We start from the raw sequence: 19,012 nt of genomic DNA, 5'->3' as shown, positions 1-19,012 counted from the left end.
TGTGTAGACATACACAATTAGATGATGTTTATGTGTATGTGAAGGTTCCAAAATGGAAGGAATCACTCCCCCAAAATGGAAATGGAAACAACATTTTTAGTGATTACAGACTTAATGGGGTCATGCACCCCATTGTTTTATTGTTTTAAAATGTTTCCTGTGGTGCACTTATAATGTTAGTATGGTTTTTACATTAAAAATGGTCATAATTTAGAATTAAAAGGCATTTTTTTCTACCCTTGATTTTTAGCCCTCTTATTTGAATGCTCAGTTTTAAGGGGCGTGTCTGCTGTGAGACTTCAGTGTAAACGCCCATTGCTGTGATTGGCTAACATCTTTCCATTTGAAATAGCTAAATATTACTTTCTCGAAAACTTTTAGTACGTTTTTACAGCTCTCAAGGTTAAGTAATCATAAAGTGTTGCATTACATTTAGATCTATGGCTTTATATTTAGATCGTGGCATTGTAGCTGATCACAGACATGTTGTTGAGCGCATGAAAGCAGTGATCTCGTCATTGCAACTCAATATCTGCACACTAACGGATGTATTCATCATAGCTAACAGTGCAAATGAGATATTTATAAGAGTTTCCTTGCATAAAACGGGATTTTTGGCACAAGTCTCAAGTCAGTCACTGATAAACTTGCGCTGTTTGTTTGACAGCTCCAGCGATTGTGGAGGGAGCGTTCTTTGATCATTTTCTATGTAATTTAATCACCGTTTAAATAACAGATTATTTTCACCCTGCTAAGAGAAACAACGTGAAGTTGACCATTTAGTCACTGGTTTGATTTACTGACACACAGACAAAGAACATCTGACTTTACATGAATCATTTACATATCAGAGCAGGCATTAGAATCAAGAGTTACTTACATGTTGTTGCATTACTGTCGAGTCCATATTGTAAAAGTTTGTTTGCGAAGCCTGCGCTGAAATGCGATTAATTAACCAACGAATCCACAGTGAAATTTACCCAATGCAAATAAATAAAGCTCAACTGAGATGTTGTTGAAAATAAATAACCATATTCCTAGCATTAGGATCCTTTGAAAGGTAATGTTATTTTTGTCCTGTATCACTATTCTCTCCACCTCATCTCACTAACACACCTACGCGTTGCCACATGGAGTGACTACTTTATGCATCCTAATAAACTGCACATGGTAAGTTTTCCAAGTCATTAGACAGTGCAAATTTCTGACACGTTTTCTGTAGTAGACCGTTGTATGACTGTGCGAATCGCTCGTGTTGCTTAGATCATCAAGACTGATGTTCTTACAGTCTAACATGATGCATGATTACCTTATGAAGCATCCAGCTGGCCAAATCCAATTCATATTTACCCTTTTTTGATTCTTAAAGGGTCATGAAACCCCCCTGTTTTAGCCTGGTTGTTCACACCTCTGAGCTGCAAAAACTCTGTAAAAATGGGCGTGTAAAGCTCTGGAAAAGTGGGAGTGTAGAGGGGAAGAAGAGGGGAGAGAACAACCAATGAAGCACAGACATAGAGCACACTCATTATACATTATACTCATTATACTCAAACTCCCAAGCACAAGGGAGAAATGTGAAAGAATATTTAATAGGGCTAATAATAGGCTACTTTGATTGTTTACGAGCACTGCAGTCTCTTTTGTCTATTAGAATAATTGTCGTCGCATTCAGATAGGCAACACCACTGTATCAGTGTCCAGTTTGCACATATAATTCATTTTAAGAAAACTTGATGAAATATGTGTGCATAACTACACCGTGCTGGTTAATGTTTGGTGCAGGAGAATGTGTGAAATAAAAACTTTAAACATGGATACTTCATTCTGTATGAGCTATGTGCCACGTGGCTAGTGTTATTAAACTCATCGCGGAGCTCCGCGCTGAAACCGATCATATGCGCGATATCATAACAGTCGTATTTTTCATGTGTTTGTATTCAAACTCCAGTTCTGACCACATCGCGAGCAAAATACAAATACGTGCTGCTGTGCTGAGGGAAACATACATGCGACTCGTGTGTTTTAACGCGGCTAGAGCAGGCAGAGGTGAGTGAGCCGCACTTTTGTGACATTTTAATTATCCGCTGAAATGCGATCTCATGCGAACATATTTTCCATTTGTGCTGGTAGATTACAGCAAAACAATCCACATGCGCAAAAACTTCTGCTCTGGTTGCGTCTCAGGAAAACACATTGTGTTATGGCACTGAGGAAACGAACACCAACGATATGTCTCTGAATGACGAGACCGAGGCGAGAGAAGTGATACTTCTTCATGCATAATACCACACTTATAATCTTATGCATACTACAGCGCAGTGAATGTCAAGAATCGCTCGAAACGGTCTATGTCAGTATATTCAACCATGCCCAATCTTGGGCCGAAAGTACACGATTATGTCAGATTTTGTGACGTTGCTCCGACTCAGCTTTTCAAACCGGAAGACAGAAATCGCTCTGAAAAATGCAAAAATAACTATTTTTCACTTATGAATAATATTACCTTTAGTGTTTTCATTGATGTGCAGACTATACATATGTTTACATCTCAAAAGGTGTTTTGGGATTTCATGACCCTTTAATGAGTGTTTAGTTTGTGTGTGTGAAGGAAATTCTGTCAGATTTATTTAGTTAAGTTAATTTCCATAAAAAATAACACATTAATTCCCACTTGTGTTTCAAGCTCCGTCTAGCTGTCTTTTTTTAATCCTGTCAGTAACGCTGCCAATGATTAAGACACACAGGTGTGAAAATAAGTGTAAATACTTGCAATACTGATGTTATATCAAGATAATCGATCCTCACATAAATATATTGATACCAAATGTTTTAACTAGTTAATTACTTTCTTTTTGTCAAAAATTAATGTGCAAAATAAACATTCTTGGGGGGAAAATGAACTGACAGATCTCGTTTAAAGATAGAGCTGATATTGATAGAGACAGTATATTAAAAGCACAGCTAAATGTGATGTTTATTTTATGGGTTTATGTGAAGATTATTTTAAGTTCACTTAAATTAAAAGTTAGAATCTTTTTAAACCTATTAAAAGTGAAAAATTATGGCTTTCAATTATACTGTAATGTTGAAGAGTTGCTCCTTTTATACCCAGAAATTAAGGGGGAAAAAAAGTCCTTCAAATATTTATATACTGTCTTTGTTGTTTCTACATCAATTTGGAAAAGACACCGTCATATGTATATAGTAAATATATTATTTTCAGTTCTTTTCTTGAATTGGTCAAACTAATCACTCTGAATTATTCATGAGAGAATCATTCTGAATTAAAATGATTTTTAATAACCCTTTCCAATTAATCATAAATGACTGGAAAGAATAATGAAAAAGTTATTGAGTGGCTTATATCCATCGGGTATCTGATATCCTTTAAGTTTTTTATTTATTTATTTATTTATTTATTTTTAGTTTTGGTGCTGTCTCCACCTCTTGGTGGGTGTTTATAAAAAAAGAGCAAGAAAGAGTTTGAGTTTGTTGTTTTTGATATGAAAATGGTTATAATCACTATGAATCTATTTTAAATAGATTCTGCCATTTTAAGTATTATGTTTCATGTTGTATAATCCAGTTGTCACACTTCACATTTGTGTCAAGAAGAGAGATAGAAGAGAGTAGTCATTGGGCCAAGGTGGTGTTTTATAAATAGAGAGTGAGCGTGGGTTGTGGGGCTGGGTCCTATGACGTTGCTACAGTGATATTGTGCCGCTCCCTTCTTTACTTCCTGTGGGAAACAATTTAGGGCTTGTCTTAACAGAGCTCTGGATGGTGAAGCCTCTCTCTCTCTCTCTCTCTCTGATCTAGATCTTAATCCACTAAGTCAGTGTTTTTTTTTTTTTTTTTAACTTTTTAATACCAAGGACCACAAAATATCATGATCCCCTTGCAAGCGAACCCCTTTATACAACATAAAGGCGGCTATATTCTTTCAAAGACCCATTTATATTGTGTGAGAAATTTTATAAAGACATTTGATTTTAAAAAGACTGGAAAATGGACGCAATTTTACAAATGAAATTACTGGCTTTAAAGAAGCAAAATAATATTTTTTTCTTTGCACTAATAATGTAATAATTATTTTGTATAATGCTCAAATAATAAGCTTATTAAGCTTAAATATTGCTACTAAGCAGTTTTACAGAGAATGTTGCCATAAAACCCTCAGTGAGCAGCCGAACATGATGAAAATTATATATTATGATGCAATAAAAAACTTCACACTATATTCAGATTTGGTAGTGTTGTTTTTACTGTTAAATCCTGTGGCTGTCACTATTAATCTTTATTTATTTTATAACCAAACTTTAGAAAGCAAAGTGAAAAGTTAAACACCTTTTTAATCTTATAATGTTGACATCCTTATTTAATAACTTGTCAGTTTAAATGGTTCTTTTTAAAATAATGAACTGCTTATAGAAATAATAATTAAATAACTAATGATTTACTTTCATAATATCTGTTTTTGTTTTTATGAATCATCAGTGCATGTCATACTAAAAAAAAAGTTTAATAAGCATGAATCATTTGTTCAGCCTTCAGTTTTGTCCATTTGCACTTCTGGAGCCAGTTGCATAAACTTAGTCACTATATTGAGACTGTGTCTTAAGAACTAGTTTGACCAACTTGCAGTTAAACAAGGGGTAATCAATATTATTTTTCCAATTCAAATTACAGCAATCTACCTTTTTCTTTCTTTTTATGTAACAGACTTTTAAAAATTCGGAACACTCTTCAAGAAAAACATTACTGTCTTCACTTTTAAGACTAGTCTAAGTGGTTTATGCAACCAGCCCCTGATCCATTCATATCTCTGTATAAAATAAAGCCCTTACATTATTTCCTGAATATTATTTCTCGAGACTGTCCTCCAAAAAAAAAAAAAACGACCCTATAGGTTGTTTTTCAAGAACTTTATTACAACTTATATTCATGTTTTAAAGTCATGCCCCCTTTAGCTGGTGTAAAAATAATGACAGTGTCGTGTTACGTCTGTCGTCATGAAATGATGTATGACCGTCATTACCAATCAAAATGTGTCTTCATTTAAAAGCAATGTGTGGACTTTTTAAACCATTTCTCCTCTTTCCATTTAGCAAAACAATTTTTTTTTTTTTTATTAACGACTACAACCACCCTATCCCTAAACCTACCCTACCGTGTGTTCACACCGCCGCCGGTGAGAGCGTCAAAGTTACAGGAAGTCATTCATTTTCAATGAGAGCCGGTGGCGAGCTCCAGTGAGAGTGTCGAGGAGAGTTGAAGTCAGGTCAACTCTATTGTAATGAGCTATGACGCGGTTCGGCAGCAACCAATCGGAATGTAGAGGTCCTCGCTTGAGAGGATTCCGATTGGTTGCCGCAACTTGTAATTTACTTTGACCCTCTCACCGGCGCCGGTTTGAACGAACAGTACAGCGTTGTTGGCAGGGTGACCAAGGTGAATTTTGACGCTCTCACCGGCGGCGGTGTGGACGCACGGTTAGTGATTTATAATGCATATACATTTTTCTGAGCACATACGTTCCCTGGGATCGAACCCACGATCGCATGATCACATGATTGCATATTGTTATTGCAATGCTCTGCCAATCGAGCTACGCGAAACCCAAAATAAGATTCAGATAAAAGGGAACAATGCATTAAAATGAAAGTGTCCTGTTGTCGATAGGGCTTTAATAAACGCTCCTATGGGTCGTATTTCAGGGTAGTGACAAATGACCTATAGTCATATTGTTTGGAGAACATGTTGTATTTCTCTCAGATGTGCATTACATTAAATGCCATTGCTGCTTTATTCCATCTATGTTCATTGTTATTAATTATTTACTTAGAATTATTTTTTTTTTTTTATTCAAGTACGCTTAACGCCCATTCAAACCAACACACATAAATATAAAGATAATAACTATAACTATATTAGTGTCCACACCATAATATTGTTCTGTCTATTCTAAGCGAGCGCTCCAGTTTTGGCCATGTTTTTATCATTCATCAGCTGGAAAAAAAGTTGTTCTGAATGTGACACCAGTGATATAGTTTCTCTATTCCATTACTGATTATAGTTGTGGTGTGGACTCTGCTACACTTTTATATTTAGAATGATCTTTAGAACTATATCTTTATCATACTTGGTGTGAACAGGCCTTTAATAACTAATTATCATTCTCTGTAAAAGCCACCAATTCAATTTGCAATGTTTCCATTTGAGTTTAATCAGAAGCCACTTTACTCATTGTATCTTCTCTCACTTATTGCCCATAGCATCTTCCATGCATCAAAAGACCTACAGATTCACCTTACAGAGTTTCTTCACCTAAATCCCCCAAATAATGCACATAAGAACATTCATTTTTAGCTCATTGACCTTAAAACTGTCCTCCTACTGCGAAACTCGTAGCTTTTTCAGTAGTTACAAAGAACAAAACAGTGAGGGTCATGTGTTTGTACTGTTTCTCGGTGCTCCCAGGCGATGCGAAGTCGAAACGCAGTCAGGCCTCAAACCAAAGCGGCCGACTCTGTTGCTAAGTTACAGTTTAGAGTTTTCCTATTTTTAGTTTCCTGAGACCAGGCTTCTCACCCAGAGATTATATTTTCATTTGGAATAGAAACAATACAACAATTCAAGTGAAATGCCTCTGTGCCTTTTGTGTGGCTGTAATTAAGTGATCCTGTTAAAATGGGTTAATGCTACATCAACAACCTCATCACATTATTATTAAACGATTGTCCGAACAAGCTCACTGTGAGTTCCTAAAGACGAATGTTCTGTTTGCTGTGTTCAACACACTGTATTGATTTTCTCTCCATGTACACTATGGAGCACTATGTAGTCTTTCATTTAAAGTAAGTTTAACACCTCAAGGAATGCATAGATATTTTTGACAAATATTTTTAGGATGATGTGTATTCTGAAGACTACAGTCATATTGGTGGCCTAGAAAATGCCAGAGATCAACCAAATTAATAAACACAAACCTCAGATATGCATGCCTCAAACTTTTTATTTTTAGATATGTCAACCTGTTGTTATGAAAATGCCAAGTGTTGTCATATCGGTTGTTCAGAAAATCTAAATTGAAATGCAAATATGTAAATCGTTGAACCACCCATTGGGGAAGGGTCACTGACAAATAAAGCTTCAAAAAAGGTGTTTTTTTGTTTTGTTTTCTTTACAAAACTGATGTAATGCATATTTTTGAATCATGAACAATGTACTATTCATTTTCTATTTAATTATTTATTTATAAGGTGTACATGATTATTGGGCAGGTTTTCTTTTACAGGCAAAATGAGCCAAAAAAAAGAGATTTAACTCAGACTGAAAAGTCAAAAATAATTAAATGCACATGAGAAGGAAGCAATACTAATGCAATACTAAAAATTGCAAAGTTCAGTGGACAGCGAAACGCTCATTGGGTCAGCAGGGTCAGACAAAAACAGGTGGAGAAGAAAAGACACATTAACTGCAAAGAAAATTTAAGAATTAAGTGTGAAACCATCAGGAACCCTTTAGTCTCCAGCGCCACTATTTTCCAGAACTGCAACCTACCTGGAGTCTCCAGAAGTTTAAGGTGTCAGGATCTCAGAGACTTAGGTTAGGTAAAGAATCCTAAAAAATGACCCCCACTTTAAAAAGAATCACCAGCTGAAGTGTTGTGAAATACATGAATACTGTTTTTTAGGCTTTATAGACAGACAGATTGAGAGTGACTCTTGAAGGACCAGCACCACATCCTCTTGTACCACTGTTTGAAGAATTCATCTTACAGAATCTGCCAGTAAGTTTTGGAAGATCATTTTTAGTCCATCTCTGCAAGACAGACTTTCCAGGATAGGAGATGGACTAAAAATGAACTCCCACACCTTACTGCCAGATTCTGGAAGATGCATTCTTCAAACAGTGGTACAAGAGGATGTGGTGCTAGTCCTTTGAGCTCATTTTGCCTGTAAAAGAAAACCCGCCTAATAATTATGCACACCGGTTTTTCATTTCCAGCCTTCATGACCAATTATATACTGTATCACTGATTAAATACAACATTAATAGTAGTTATCAAGATTGATGTGGTATGGAATTGGTAAAATGTGCTTGAAAAAAAAAAATAAAAATGATCAGAAAATAAACTTGCCTATTATTTCTGCACACGTTGTAAACTGTAGTTGAGTTGTACCACCTGACATGGAAAGTGTACCAACCTAACCATACTTGAAATTAGCAGTTCTTACCAGTATTTGAGACCTTTTCACAAGGATCAGTTGGGGTCCTCTGGATGATGTACTGTTATTACCTTTTCAATTCATAATAAAAGAGCCATGTTTGCAGTTGTGCCACCCTGACATTTGAGAATATACAAATTGCTTGACAAAAGATTTTCAATCATCTAAACAGCTTTTAAAAAAAAAAATTTTATATATATATATATATATATATATATATATATATATATATATATATATATATATATATATATATATATATATATATATATATATATATATATATATATATATATATATATATATATATATATATATATATAAATTTTTTTGTTTTTTATAATATTTATATATTTTTTATATATTTTTTTATATAATATTTACATGTACTAAAATGAGTTCAAACTAAATAGGTTTTATAGAATAAAGTGATATATGTCATGAATTTATAATTTTTTTTTAAAATTAAATATTGCACTTGGACACAAAAATATGCACTTCATATTATTGACCCATAAATTTCTCCAGAGGTTGACAGCTATAATTGTTCTCGTCATAGAAACACGACAATTGGCCTCATGCATAATGCAAACTTGGCAAGTATCTTTATAAATCTTGAATTGAATTGAATGTGACTTGTGAATGTGATTTACACTCATTTCTTCTGTTTGTAGCTTTTTGTTGACTTAAAATTTGTCTTTGCTTAGTATTGTTTATGTGATCATTTCCATTTTGTGTGTGCTCAGGTACAGCAGTGTGTTTCCCAGTCTGAACATGGCAGTAAAACGCAGGGAACAGGCTCTTCAAGATTATAAGAGACTCCAGTCTAAAGTGGAGAAGTATGAAGAAAAAGAGAAGACGGGGCCCACCATGGTCAAACTCCATCAGGTACAACCAGTTCTTCCATCTAAATGAAAGGCAGGACTTCCTTTCTGATGGCGTTGCAATTTCAGGCATTCATATTTCAAAGAGTGACTGATCTCTTAATAATACCAAAAATCCTTTAATGCAAATCAGTTCACTCAGCGGTCATCTTGGTAACGCCCCAGGTAGCTGTTTTCCATGTAGATGAAACAAACAGCTCTGTCCGTTTGAATGGGAAAAAACAGAAATCTCAAAACTGATTTTCGAGATTATGTGCTTCAAATCAGGAGTAAAATCTGACCATAATAGTACCATTTCTTTAGCTCAAATCAGTAACACTTTATTTTAATGTGTTCATGTTACATGTATTTAGTAATTTCAGCAAATTGTGCGTAATTACAAATAGGGTTGGGTTGAAAATATAGATTTTAATCAATTCTCATTTTGATGAACCAATATTGATTCTTAAATACCAAGAATTTCAAACAATCAATTCTGTTTCGTCACTCTTTAATGTAACGTTACAGGTCGCTGTAACCACATCAGTTCAAGCGGTTCGCATGAATCAGTGTTTCATCCGCAGAAAGACGTCAATAAACAGCTTGTAAACAATGTCACATAACATCACATTTAGCACAGGAAAGCCATTCAATGACTATAAACTAGATATATTTGAATAAATCTGTCCTGAGAGTCACCGTCATAAAAACTGCAGTTTCAAAAAAGAAATTAGAGTAGAAACCTAATTATGTCATTAAAAGTTATTATTGTAAAAACTTCTGTATATAAAACTTCAAATATTTGTATAAAAAAAAGTTCATTTTGACCTTTTAATATAGTAATGTACCTACTGACAGGGTTCCCTAAATATTTTATAGCATTAGTTAAAAGAGATTTTTTTTTTGACATGTGCTGTACCTATTACTATATATCTGAAATGAATCAAATTGCAAGCTTGTGAATCAAAATCAAATCTGTCAATGACCAGCCCTTATTACAAGCATATAACACTAAACCAAACCCTAACCTTATAGTATGTACATGTTGTTAATTAAGATCAGTGCTTATTTGTGTAATCATACTGTAACAAGAAGAATACATTAAATAAAATGTGACCTGCAAATCATATTGCAAATTTGTGTTTTTCAGACTTATCCAGGTAATGCTTATGCACGTTCATGAGTAAATAAGCTCGTTGTAAAAGATGATTGCAAAACACTTTATTTCGATGGTCCACTTTAGACATTTAACTTTGCAAGTACAACTTATTCTACTAACCTGAACCCTCACACCTAAACCTAACCTAACAGTCTACTAATACTCTAAGAGTTAGTTGACATGAAGTTGCAAAGTTAATTATAGTTAGTAGAATGTCTAAAGTGGACCATCTAAATAAAGTGTAACTGATTATTGGATCTTTTAACTCAAATTGGGGCATCCATTCCTTCCTCTGCTATGAGTGTTTCAGATATTACCCTGCAGTTCATCGCCTTCATCACATTATATTCTACCTTAATAGGCCAAATACACTTGCTTATTTTTACAAGGTTTGTTCTGGCGGATTGTATATGGATAAATCGCATATCTTCAGCCTTGTTTGCTCCGAGTGTGAATTTTCAGCACAAATGTTCATTGGGATAAGAGTTTAAAATGAAACTCTGCTTCCTTGTGACGCACTCTTAAAATTCACTCTGCAATAAATGTATTATTTTTTGAGTGGTGGTCCCTGAGTACAAGGAGCTATAGAATTTAATGTCATGTGCACCTCAAACCTATAGCAAAAAGGTGTAGACATATGGCAAATAATTGTTGACAAAATACAAATATTTTGAATGCATACTACATATTGAGCTAAAACTGTATTTTTGTTGTAGTAGTCCATTATTATAAGTCCACGTGAAATGACATTCACAACGCATTTTACTTCTGTGACATGGAACAGGATATTGTTCCCAATAAGACCAGAAATATGTTTTAAGAAAGCAATTTTGATTTCAGCTGGGACTCAAAACGACACGCAGCCATTGGAATGAGTTTTGATCTGGTCTTTATAGATCTTCCTGAAGTGGATGCTTGTGCTTGAGTGTGGCGGACCTTGAGTCATTGGGTTTATTCTAATCTGTCCACTCTCGTACAGTTCTGGCGGGATTTTTTTAGCACGCAGCAACAAGTGAAGGAAGCTGGGCTGGATGGGTGCAGAAGTATTCAGAGCACATGTATACATGCGAGCGAACTCACCCACGCAAGAGAAACAGCCTCTCAACTCAGCTGCACTTTTTCAAGAGGCTGCGCTCAACACACACTGAGGGATAATTGGGTTTCGCACACACACGCGCATTCGCACACGGTAACACGATCCAGCGAACACAGGCAGAGAATAATTGTTTGTTCTCTTTGTTGCACACTTCTGGGTCATTATGCATGTGTATGTTGACATGTTGAGGACTGTAGGTGCGCAAACAGATACAGACGGGTGCCTGGAAAACTTCAACATACATGTACAACATACAGGCTGTTTCATCGCCCACACACACACACACACACACACACACACACTGAAGGACTTCAGCAGGGCCGTAGAGGATAGATGCACAGATAAAGTGTGCGCGCACAGTCACATTTACACGTCCTGTGTCATATATAGAAAGCAGGTCACATCCTAGCAGAGATCAGCACTTATAGGCCTCTTTCCCCTACCGTCCGCTGTACTGATTGGTGATTGCATCATGAATATCGCTCTTCCCCACCTCCACACCCTTGAAAAAATATTCTGGCCTCATACAATATATATATGTATATATAGTATATATGTTTTTGTTATTCTAATGACACACATGCTTAAATAATTGGCAGGTCCTGGTTTTATTCATTGCTCCATTATCTGTGTGTGTGTGTGTTTGTGTGTGTGTGTGTTCTGATTTTAGGCCAGGGAAGAACTGAAGCCTGTCAGAGAAGACTTTGAAGCAAAGAACAAGCAGCTATTGGACGAGATGCCCAAGTTCTACAACAGCCGCATCGACTACTTTCAGCCCAGCTTTGAGGCTCTGATACGAGCTCAGGTGAGCATCAAATGTACCCAGCTCAGTCGCAAAAAAAAAAAAGCTCAAACTAAAATACATCCACTCAGTTATGTGGATCATATCAAGAAATCATGATTTTCTTTAGAAGAATTTTTTAGAAGACTTACAGGCACAGTAGCAAAATCAACCAGCGAGGATGGAAAATGATTACAAGTTATTTTGTGTTTTACCATTATGATTGGACTTAAAGGATTAGTTCACTTCAGAATTAAAATTTCCTGATAATTTACTCACCCCCATGTCATCCAAGATGTTCATGTCTTTCTTTCTTCAGTTGAAAAGAAATGAAGGTTTTTGAGGAAAACATTCCAGGATTTTTCTCTATATAGTGGACTCCATATAATGAACTATCTAGCAAAACATTTTCAAAAAATAAAAATAAAAATGTATGTACTTTTTAGCCACAAATGCTCATCTTGCACTAGCTTTGCGATGCTCCACGCATTATATTGGAAAGGTTACGGGTGACGTAGGTGGAAGTACTGATCCAGTGTCTACAAAGTGAACATGCAATGACTAAGCCAAATGCCCTTTACAAAAAAAGGTAAAACAACGATGTTGACGATTTTGAAGTTGGAGGAGAAAATGAGACGAAAATTAGAAAATGAGACCTTTCTAACGTGATTACATAATGCGTGGCGCATCGCATCGCAATGCAAAACGAGCATTTGCGGTTAAAATGTATACGCATTTTTATTTTTTTATTTTTTTATTTTTTAAGGCTCTTATTCTTCGTCTGGTATCGACAGAGCCCTTTGAAGCTGCACTGAAATTGTAATCTGGACCTTCAACCCGTTGATAACTGTTGAAGTCCACTATATGGCGAAAAATCCTGGAATGTTTTCATTAAAAACCTTAATTTCTTTTCGACTGAAGAAAGACATAAACATCTTGCATGACATGGGTGTGAGTAAATTATCAGTAAATTACAATTCTGAAGTGAACTAATCCTTTAAAATTGAAAGTTAACATGCTACAAAAGTAGAGTATTAAAATTAACACTTACAAACTTCTAAATGTTCAGTAACTGGTCAACAGACTGGTAATTAAGCAAATAATGCATGCAATGTATTGAAGTATGAAGACTGAATGTCCTGTGCAAATTATGTATTTTGGGACAAAAATATTAAAGGTACAATTTGTGATATTTTTTTCCGCTAGAGGTCGCTAGAAGCCTATTCAAAACAAAGGCGTAGTTTGATGACGCCAAGTTTTAGAGCGGAAACTTGGGACATGTGGTCTCCATCTCAACGGACGGTGCAAAAGAATAGGGATTGGAGTCTGGAAGAACTCATGTTCGTGGATGCGATTATTAACATTACTGTAGTATGAAGCAGAGCAGGAGCGAGTGTTGCGGGAGCTGAACGAGGAGCTGGAGCGATTGATCAACACACGCCTCACGAGCAGCGGGACTTTTATTATGACACAGTCGCCGGCGCCGCTTCCGCTTTTCTGGTCATGAGTTTACGGGAGCTGTCCTTGTCGACAGAACCAGCGGCAGATGGTAAACAGTAATTATGTTCCATAAATAAGTAACACAATCCACCATAAAACGTGCAAGAAGTAAATAAGGAACTGCTTGAAGCAAGCTAGTGGTTTGCTGGACGCTAGACACTACTTCCGCATTTGTCCACGGCACTGTTGTCATGTGGTTTCTACGTCAGTAAAGGCGGTAACAAAGGTAACTGACGTCATTGACAGGCGACTGCACTGCCCCGTGTCACTGTTTAGAATGGGAATTTTCTCATGATTTACAAGTAGTTGAAAACATTAGAGATATTGTTAGTAATCAGCTGGACAAAATATATAACACTAGCCTAGTGGTTTTTGGATATTTTACTGCAAAAATTTTACATATTGTACCTTTAATGTTTACATAAATATGTATTTTTAGGAAATAATACAAAATGCTTCCCCAAGGCTGTAATAATATAGTTAAAGGCCCACTGAAGTGCCTTGGAACGCGCAGCATTATGTGTGTTGACGTGATTTCCACTGAAACAGGAAGACAGGGCAGGACATATCAAACAGCTCCTCCCCTTTTTGATATAGCCAATAGCATTTTGTTTATATCACAGCTTGGCTTTGTCATTGTTTTGGAGCACACTAGCTTATAAATAACAGTAAGGCGAACATATCTATACTAAAAGCCAAAAAACTTCAATTTTGATTTCATGGGGACTTTAAGGCTAGTAAATGTTCCTAATTAACCTGCCATTGGGCAAAACAAAGTTGGTTTTAAAACCCTTTACAAACATGAACAAACAAGACCCCTTGTCTTGTTAAGGCTAATTGTATAGCTAGCTTTTTCTAAATGTACACACTTACATATGTGCATACCTTTTTCACAAGTCTGGACCTGGGACAAAGGTTAAACCAAATGTATACATAAAAGAATATGAAGAGTAGCAAAAAAATATATAATTATCAAGTCATGGTAAAAAGTTTAATGATATTCATTTAATAGAAAGTTAAATAAAAAAAACTATTGCCATTAATAAAAATAAAAATCAATAAAAATTAAAGAAACACCCTCATACACGCACAGACACACTTAGTTGTAAATTTTTAAAGCTGACGCTCCCTCCACCCAGATCTAATGTGATTAACCCTAACACACACACAAAAAAACACTCCTTTATGCTGCACTCACACACTCTCTCACTCTACACACTTCCCCTCACTCTAATGTGATTAACCCCCACAATCCTGCCTCCTTATGTCCACAGCTCAGACTGCGTGTGTTATTTTAAGGAAAGTGTGTGAGTGAGCTAAACAGTAGAATCTAATGAATGTAGTAAAAGAGGTAAAGCCAAGTCAAACACACACACAGTCGTGTCTTCAGGATGTGTGAATTCACCCCCTCTCTGGAAAAATTCATATAATTCCTAATTTGTTGTTTTGTGGCTTTCTGTAAAAACCATGTGGTCATTGTCAGTGTGGTTTATTTTTTTATTTTTGGTTGTTTGTTTTTTAACAGTCCCTCCATTGTTGGCATGGTGAATAATGAATAACAAAAAATTAACTATTGATTTGAAAGTGCATGTTAGTAAAGATAAAATTATTTTTTTCTGTTGAATAGTTATATTAACTAAATCATACTCATAATAATAATATTAATAATAATAATAATGTATAAGGAAATATTATGCAGTGACATTCAAGTGTCCAAATGCTTTTTAGGACGTCTGTGTGTGTATAGGTTGTTTGCACATGACGTCACAACAGCAGCGCGAATTAGTCTGGAGGGCAGGGAGTGATTTTTCTATATAGGAATCCTATCAAAAACACAAAATTCATATGTTTTGCGTCGTTTATGGTTGCTCAAATCGATAAAATCGAGAACCCAGAAGGTGTTTATATCGTTTACATAACTTATACCGTTTTTTATAACTTAAATCGTTTTTAACTTTAAAAGTTGTCGCCTTTAATAGCGTTTTGCGTCTGCTGATACTGAAATGAATATGGATACCTGCTTACCTCATTTGTTTTTGACTTGGTTAAATATCCACATTCTTCATGGTATCGTTTGCAGGGAAGATAAGCTACTTTATCCCATTGAATGATCATTTGGTGTTTTAACTTCAGTTTTGTAGTATTCTGTTCACAATGTTGATCTGGTTACCATGAGAACAGTGTCACGTGCTGCTGCTTCAACCATCATATGGTAGAAAATGTCCAAATAAATAAATGTTTAACAAGCTGACAGAAGTTGATTCAACAACAAAGACAAAAACACTCAACTATGTGATTATTTTATTGAGTGAGAGGGAGTGGGTTAAATCAGTGACATTATTAGATTTGATATACGGCGTCTTCCCGTCACCTCCTCAACCTGCTTTCCTTACTGTGTATTTACATGTATAAAAAGCAACAATTGTATTACACGTCCAGTTTTTTCCATGAACGATGACGTGAGCTCCTGTTGCGATTCTCGATTCATCATAAATGACCTACAATGGCGACATTTTTCACAATTGGGACAGAAAATCAAAATACTGCCCTAACTTCACTAGTAGAAAGGCAGCGCGATATAAACAAACCCAACTAGAACTGAACGGCAGCTTCACATTCTCTATATCTTCCTCCTTGATGGCAGGAAAGTCTTTCAATTCAGTGGGAAAGTCACTCATCTTCATAACATAAAGATCACGTCCAACATATGTTGTGATTTTCTGTTTATACCTTTCTAAACCAGCACAGAAAGGACTTTTCTCCATCTCTTCGATTCTAATTTTCACTGCTTGCCCTCCACCGGTATTTTGCGCATCACCAGAACCATGTGATTGCAAACAATCTATTAGAGGAGAAAAATAATACAGTGTAGTTTAACATCACATATGATATCAGTACACATTGACTTAAACTTTAATATAGTAGCATTAAAGTGTTAGTTCACCCAAAAATGTAATTTTTTTGTGCGCAAAAACAAAACAAAAAAATAATGACTTTATTCAACAATTTCTTCTCTTCTTTGTCATTCTGCTACATTGTTTACATTCAGCACTTCCAGGTTCTACATCTGAACGCCGACTCAGTATTGGCAGACACGTCTTGCATGATGTCTTTAGTACATTTCTGGACCTTGAATGTGTCAGATACCTCTCAGATTTCATCAAAAATATCTCTGTTTGTGTTCCAAAGATGAGAAAAGGTCTTACGGGTGTAATTAATGACAGAATTTTCATTTTTGGGTGAACTAACCCTTTAAGAAACACAAACAATAGAAAAGTTTAAAACTAAAGGATCATCTAAGCTGTCATCTGCCTGCCAAGTTAAAAGTATCCTCTAAGTACGGTAGATATAACCTACTGTATTTTACACAGTGTTTTACAACACTGACTTAACTCTGACCTGGTGTTAAAGCTGAATAGTCCAAGCAGGCCTTTTTTGGTGGGTTAATTACATATTTAAAAGCCATAATCTTCACAGCTCAGGGCAGAGCGGGCAGACGAGATCTGTCAGGACCTGATCCAGTGCCGTATGATCCCCAAAAATGCCTCTCCTGGCTGTCTACTTGAACATGCACTATTTCGGTCTGGTATATCAAACAGATGAATTGTGTAGTAAATTATTTATTATTTAAATGTTACTGTAATTAAATTTGTTGTTGTATTGCAGTAGTAAATATGAGGTTATTTCACATTTGTAACGTACTTGACTAGTTTTGTGAGATTTACCCACATGGTATTGTTACTCTCTAGAAAGTGTTGGCTCAATTTTCTTTGCTCATTTTGGTTTATACTTTTCCTTCATTTAGGAGATTATTCTTATTGTGTGTGAATGCGTCAAGTGTTAAGATGTCTGATTGTGTTATCTGATTAGCCTGAGTTGGATTAACCAAACGGGAAACAGCCATCATGATGACACATTGAGTTATGCTGCTCATGTGGGGCATTCATGTTCGAATCAATTGATTAATGTCACTTTTCAACGGTTCTAAAAAAAAAAAAAAGATGGTTTATCACCCAGTCATTTATTTTTATGATGATGACCGGCTGACTGTACATTATGATTTGAGAGCATTGTATTGACCAATCAGCATCCAGAACTGGAACTATCCATTTGATAACAAGGTTCTGGTCTTCTTGTATAGACTAGTAAACAACAATTGCATTCAGCTTGTAAATGTCATGGGTGGAACAACATCAGATTTCCTTTAGCTAAAACCTCTCCGAACTTAATGGAGACAGCAGTCTTTTGTGATTGTTTTTGTGTAGCCACACTTTGTTGTGTTACGCTTTTGTCATTTGCTCTATTGAAAACCAGACGTGGGTGCTCTGGAAAAAATAAAGGTTATAAATAAATGAACACATGAATGCAGTATTAAGCTGATCTAAGATCAGGCCTGAAATGCAGTCTTTCCCTGAGTTTTTTGCTAACAGATGGGCAGCAGAGAGGCCTAACAGATGACCGAGTCTCATTCATCAAGTGCTTTCTGTAACCCAGAGTGCCGTACCTCCAACACCCACATACTCCAAGACACAGTCACCAACAGCAGCTCTCTGTGACGAGGGAGACAGAGGGAGCACATGATCTCCTGAGACCGCAGGCTATATTACTATAGGTGCTGTGCAGAGACGCTACCTCCCTCCATATCTGATGGACGTCAGATTAGACGGTCTGTGTTTGTGTTTCCAAGAATCCTGCAGTGGACACAGTTTGACTCACCAAACATTCAGTCATGCTGAGAGTCCCTCATCCTGCTGAGTCATTCGCACACTGCCTTATATCAGGAGAAGAGGACTAATAGAAATTTGGCCTAAAGAGAGATACATAAATGCATGCACGTACATCCTGGATGGCCACGGAATGAGCCAAATTTACACACTCTGGCAAATTTTCTGAAATTGAATTGAGTTGGTAACACTTCAGATGTATGAAAAATATGAAATTCACAAATCTCATCTTCACCACCTCCTTAATACAGTCTTCACTGGATGCATGGAAATGTACTGCAAGTGAATGACGTGGAGCATCACATTGTCACCTGATTGGGTGTGTGCATAAAGGCCGGGACACACCAAGCCGACAGTCAGCGGTCGGGCAATGTCAAGCCGTTTTTAAACGATGGTCAGCTTGGTTTTTTCGGTGTGTTCCGCACCATTGGTTCTAGTCGGATGACGTCTGGGTTTTCTGGGCCGATTCAGCATGTTGAGTCGGCATCGGGCCTTCTGAGAGTGCGAGAACTCTGATTGTCAGTGCACAAGAATAAAAGCGAAAGTGATTCAAAACGTGCAAAGTCAAGATGGTACAGACAGAAGGCTGTTATAATTTTACGTCATTTTAACAGAGCATTTGAATGCACAAATATTTTCATAATAACTTGAGCCGACT

At 36.1% G+C, this 19,012-nt stretch overlaps 1 protein-coding gene across 2 annotated transcripts in view; it reads left to right on the top strand.

The window, feature by feature from the left end:
* Positions 1–19,012, top strand: part of bin3 (bridging integrator 3) — a 73,986-nt gene that overhangs the window by 47,219 nt on the left and 7,755 nt on the right. For both annotated transcript variants that reach the window (XM_067395442.1, XM_067395443.1), the window contains 2 exons: positions 8,978–9,119; positions 12,020–12,154. In XM_067395442.1, the coding sequence (XP_067251543.1) occupies positions 8,978–9,119; positions 12,020–12,154 (277 nt within the window). The remainder of the gene's footprint in view (positions 1–8,977; positions 9,120–12,019; positions 12,155–19,012) is intronic.

Source organism: Chanodichthys erythropterus, chromosome 9 (genome assembly GCF_024489055.1).
Source record: "Chanodichthys erythropterus isolate Z2021 chromosome 9, ASM2448905v1, whole genome shotgun sequence".
In the NCBI taxonomy this organism is placed as follows: domain Eukaryota; kingdom Metazoa; phylum Chordata; class Actinopteri; order Cypriniformes; family Xenocyprididae; genus Chanodichthys; species Chanodichthys erythropterus.
Note: the sequence above shows the minus strand (reverse complement) of the source record. Positions and strands in the feature narration are given on the sequence as shown.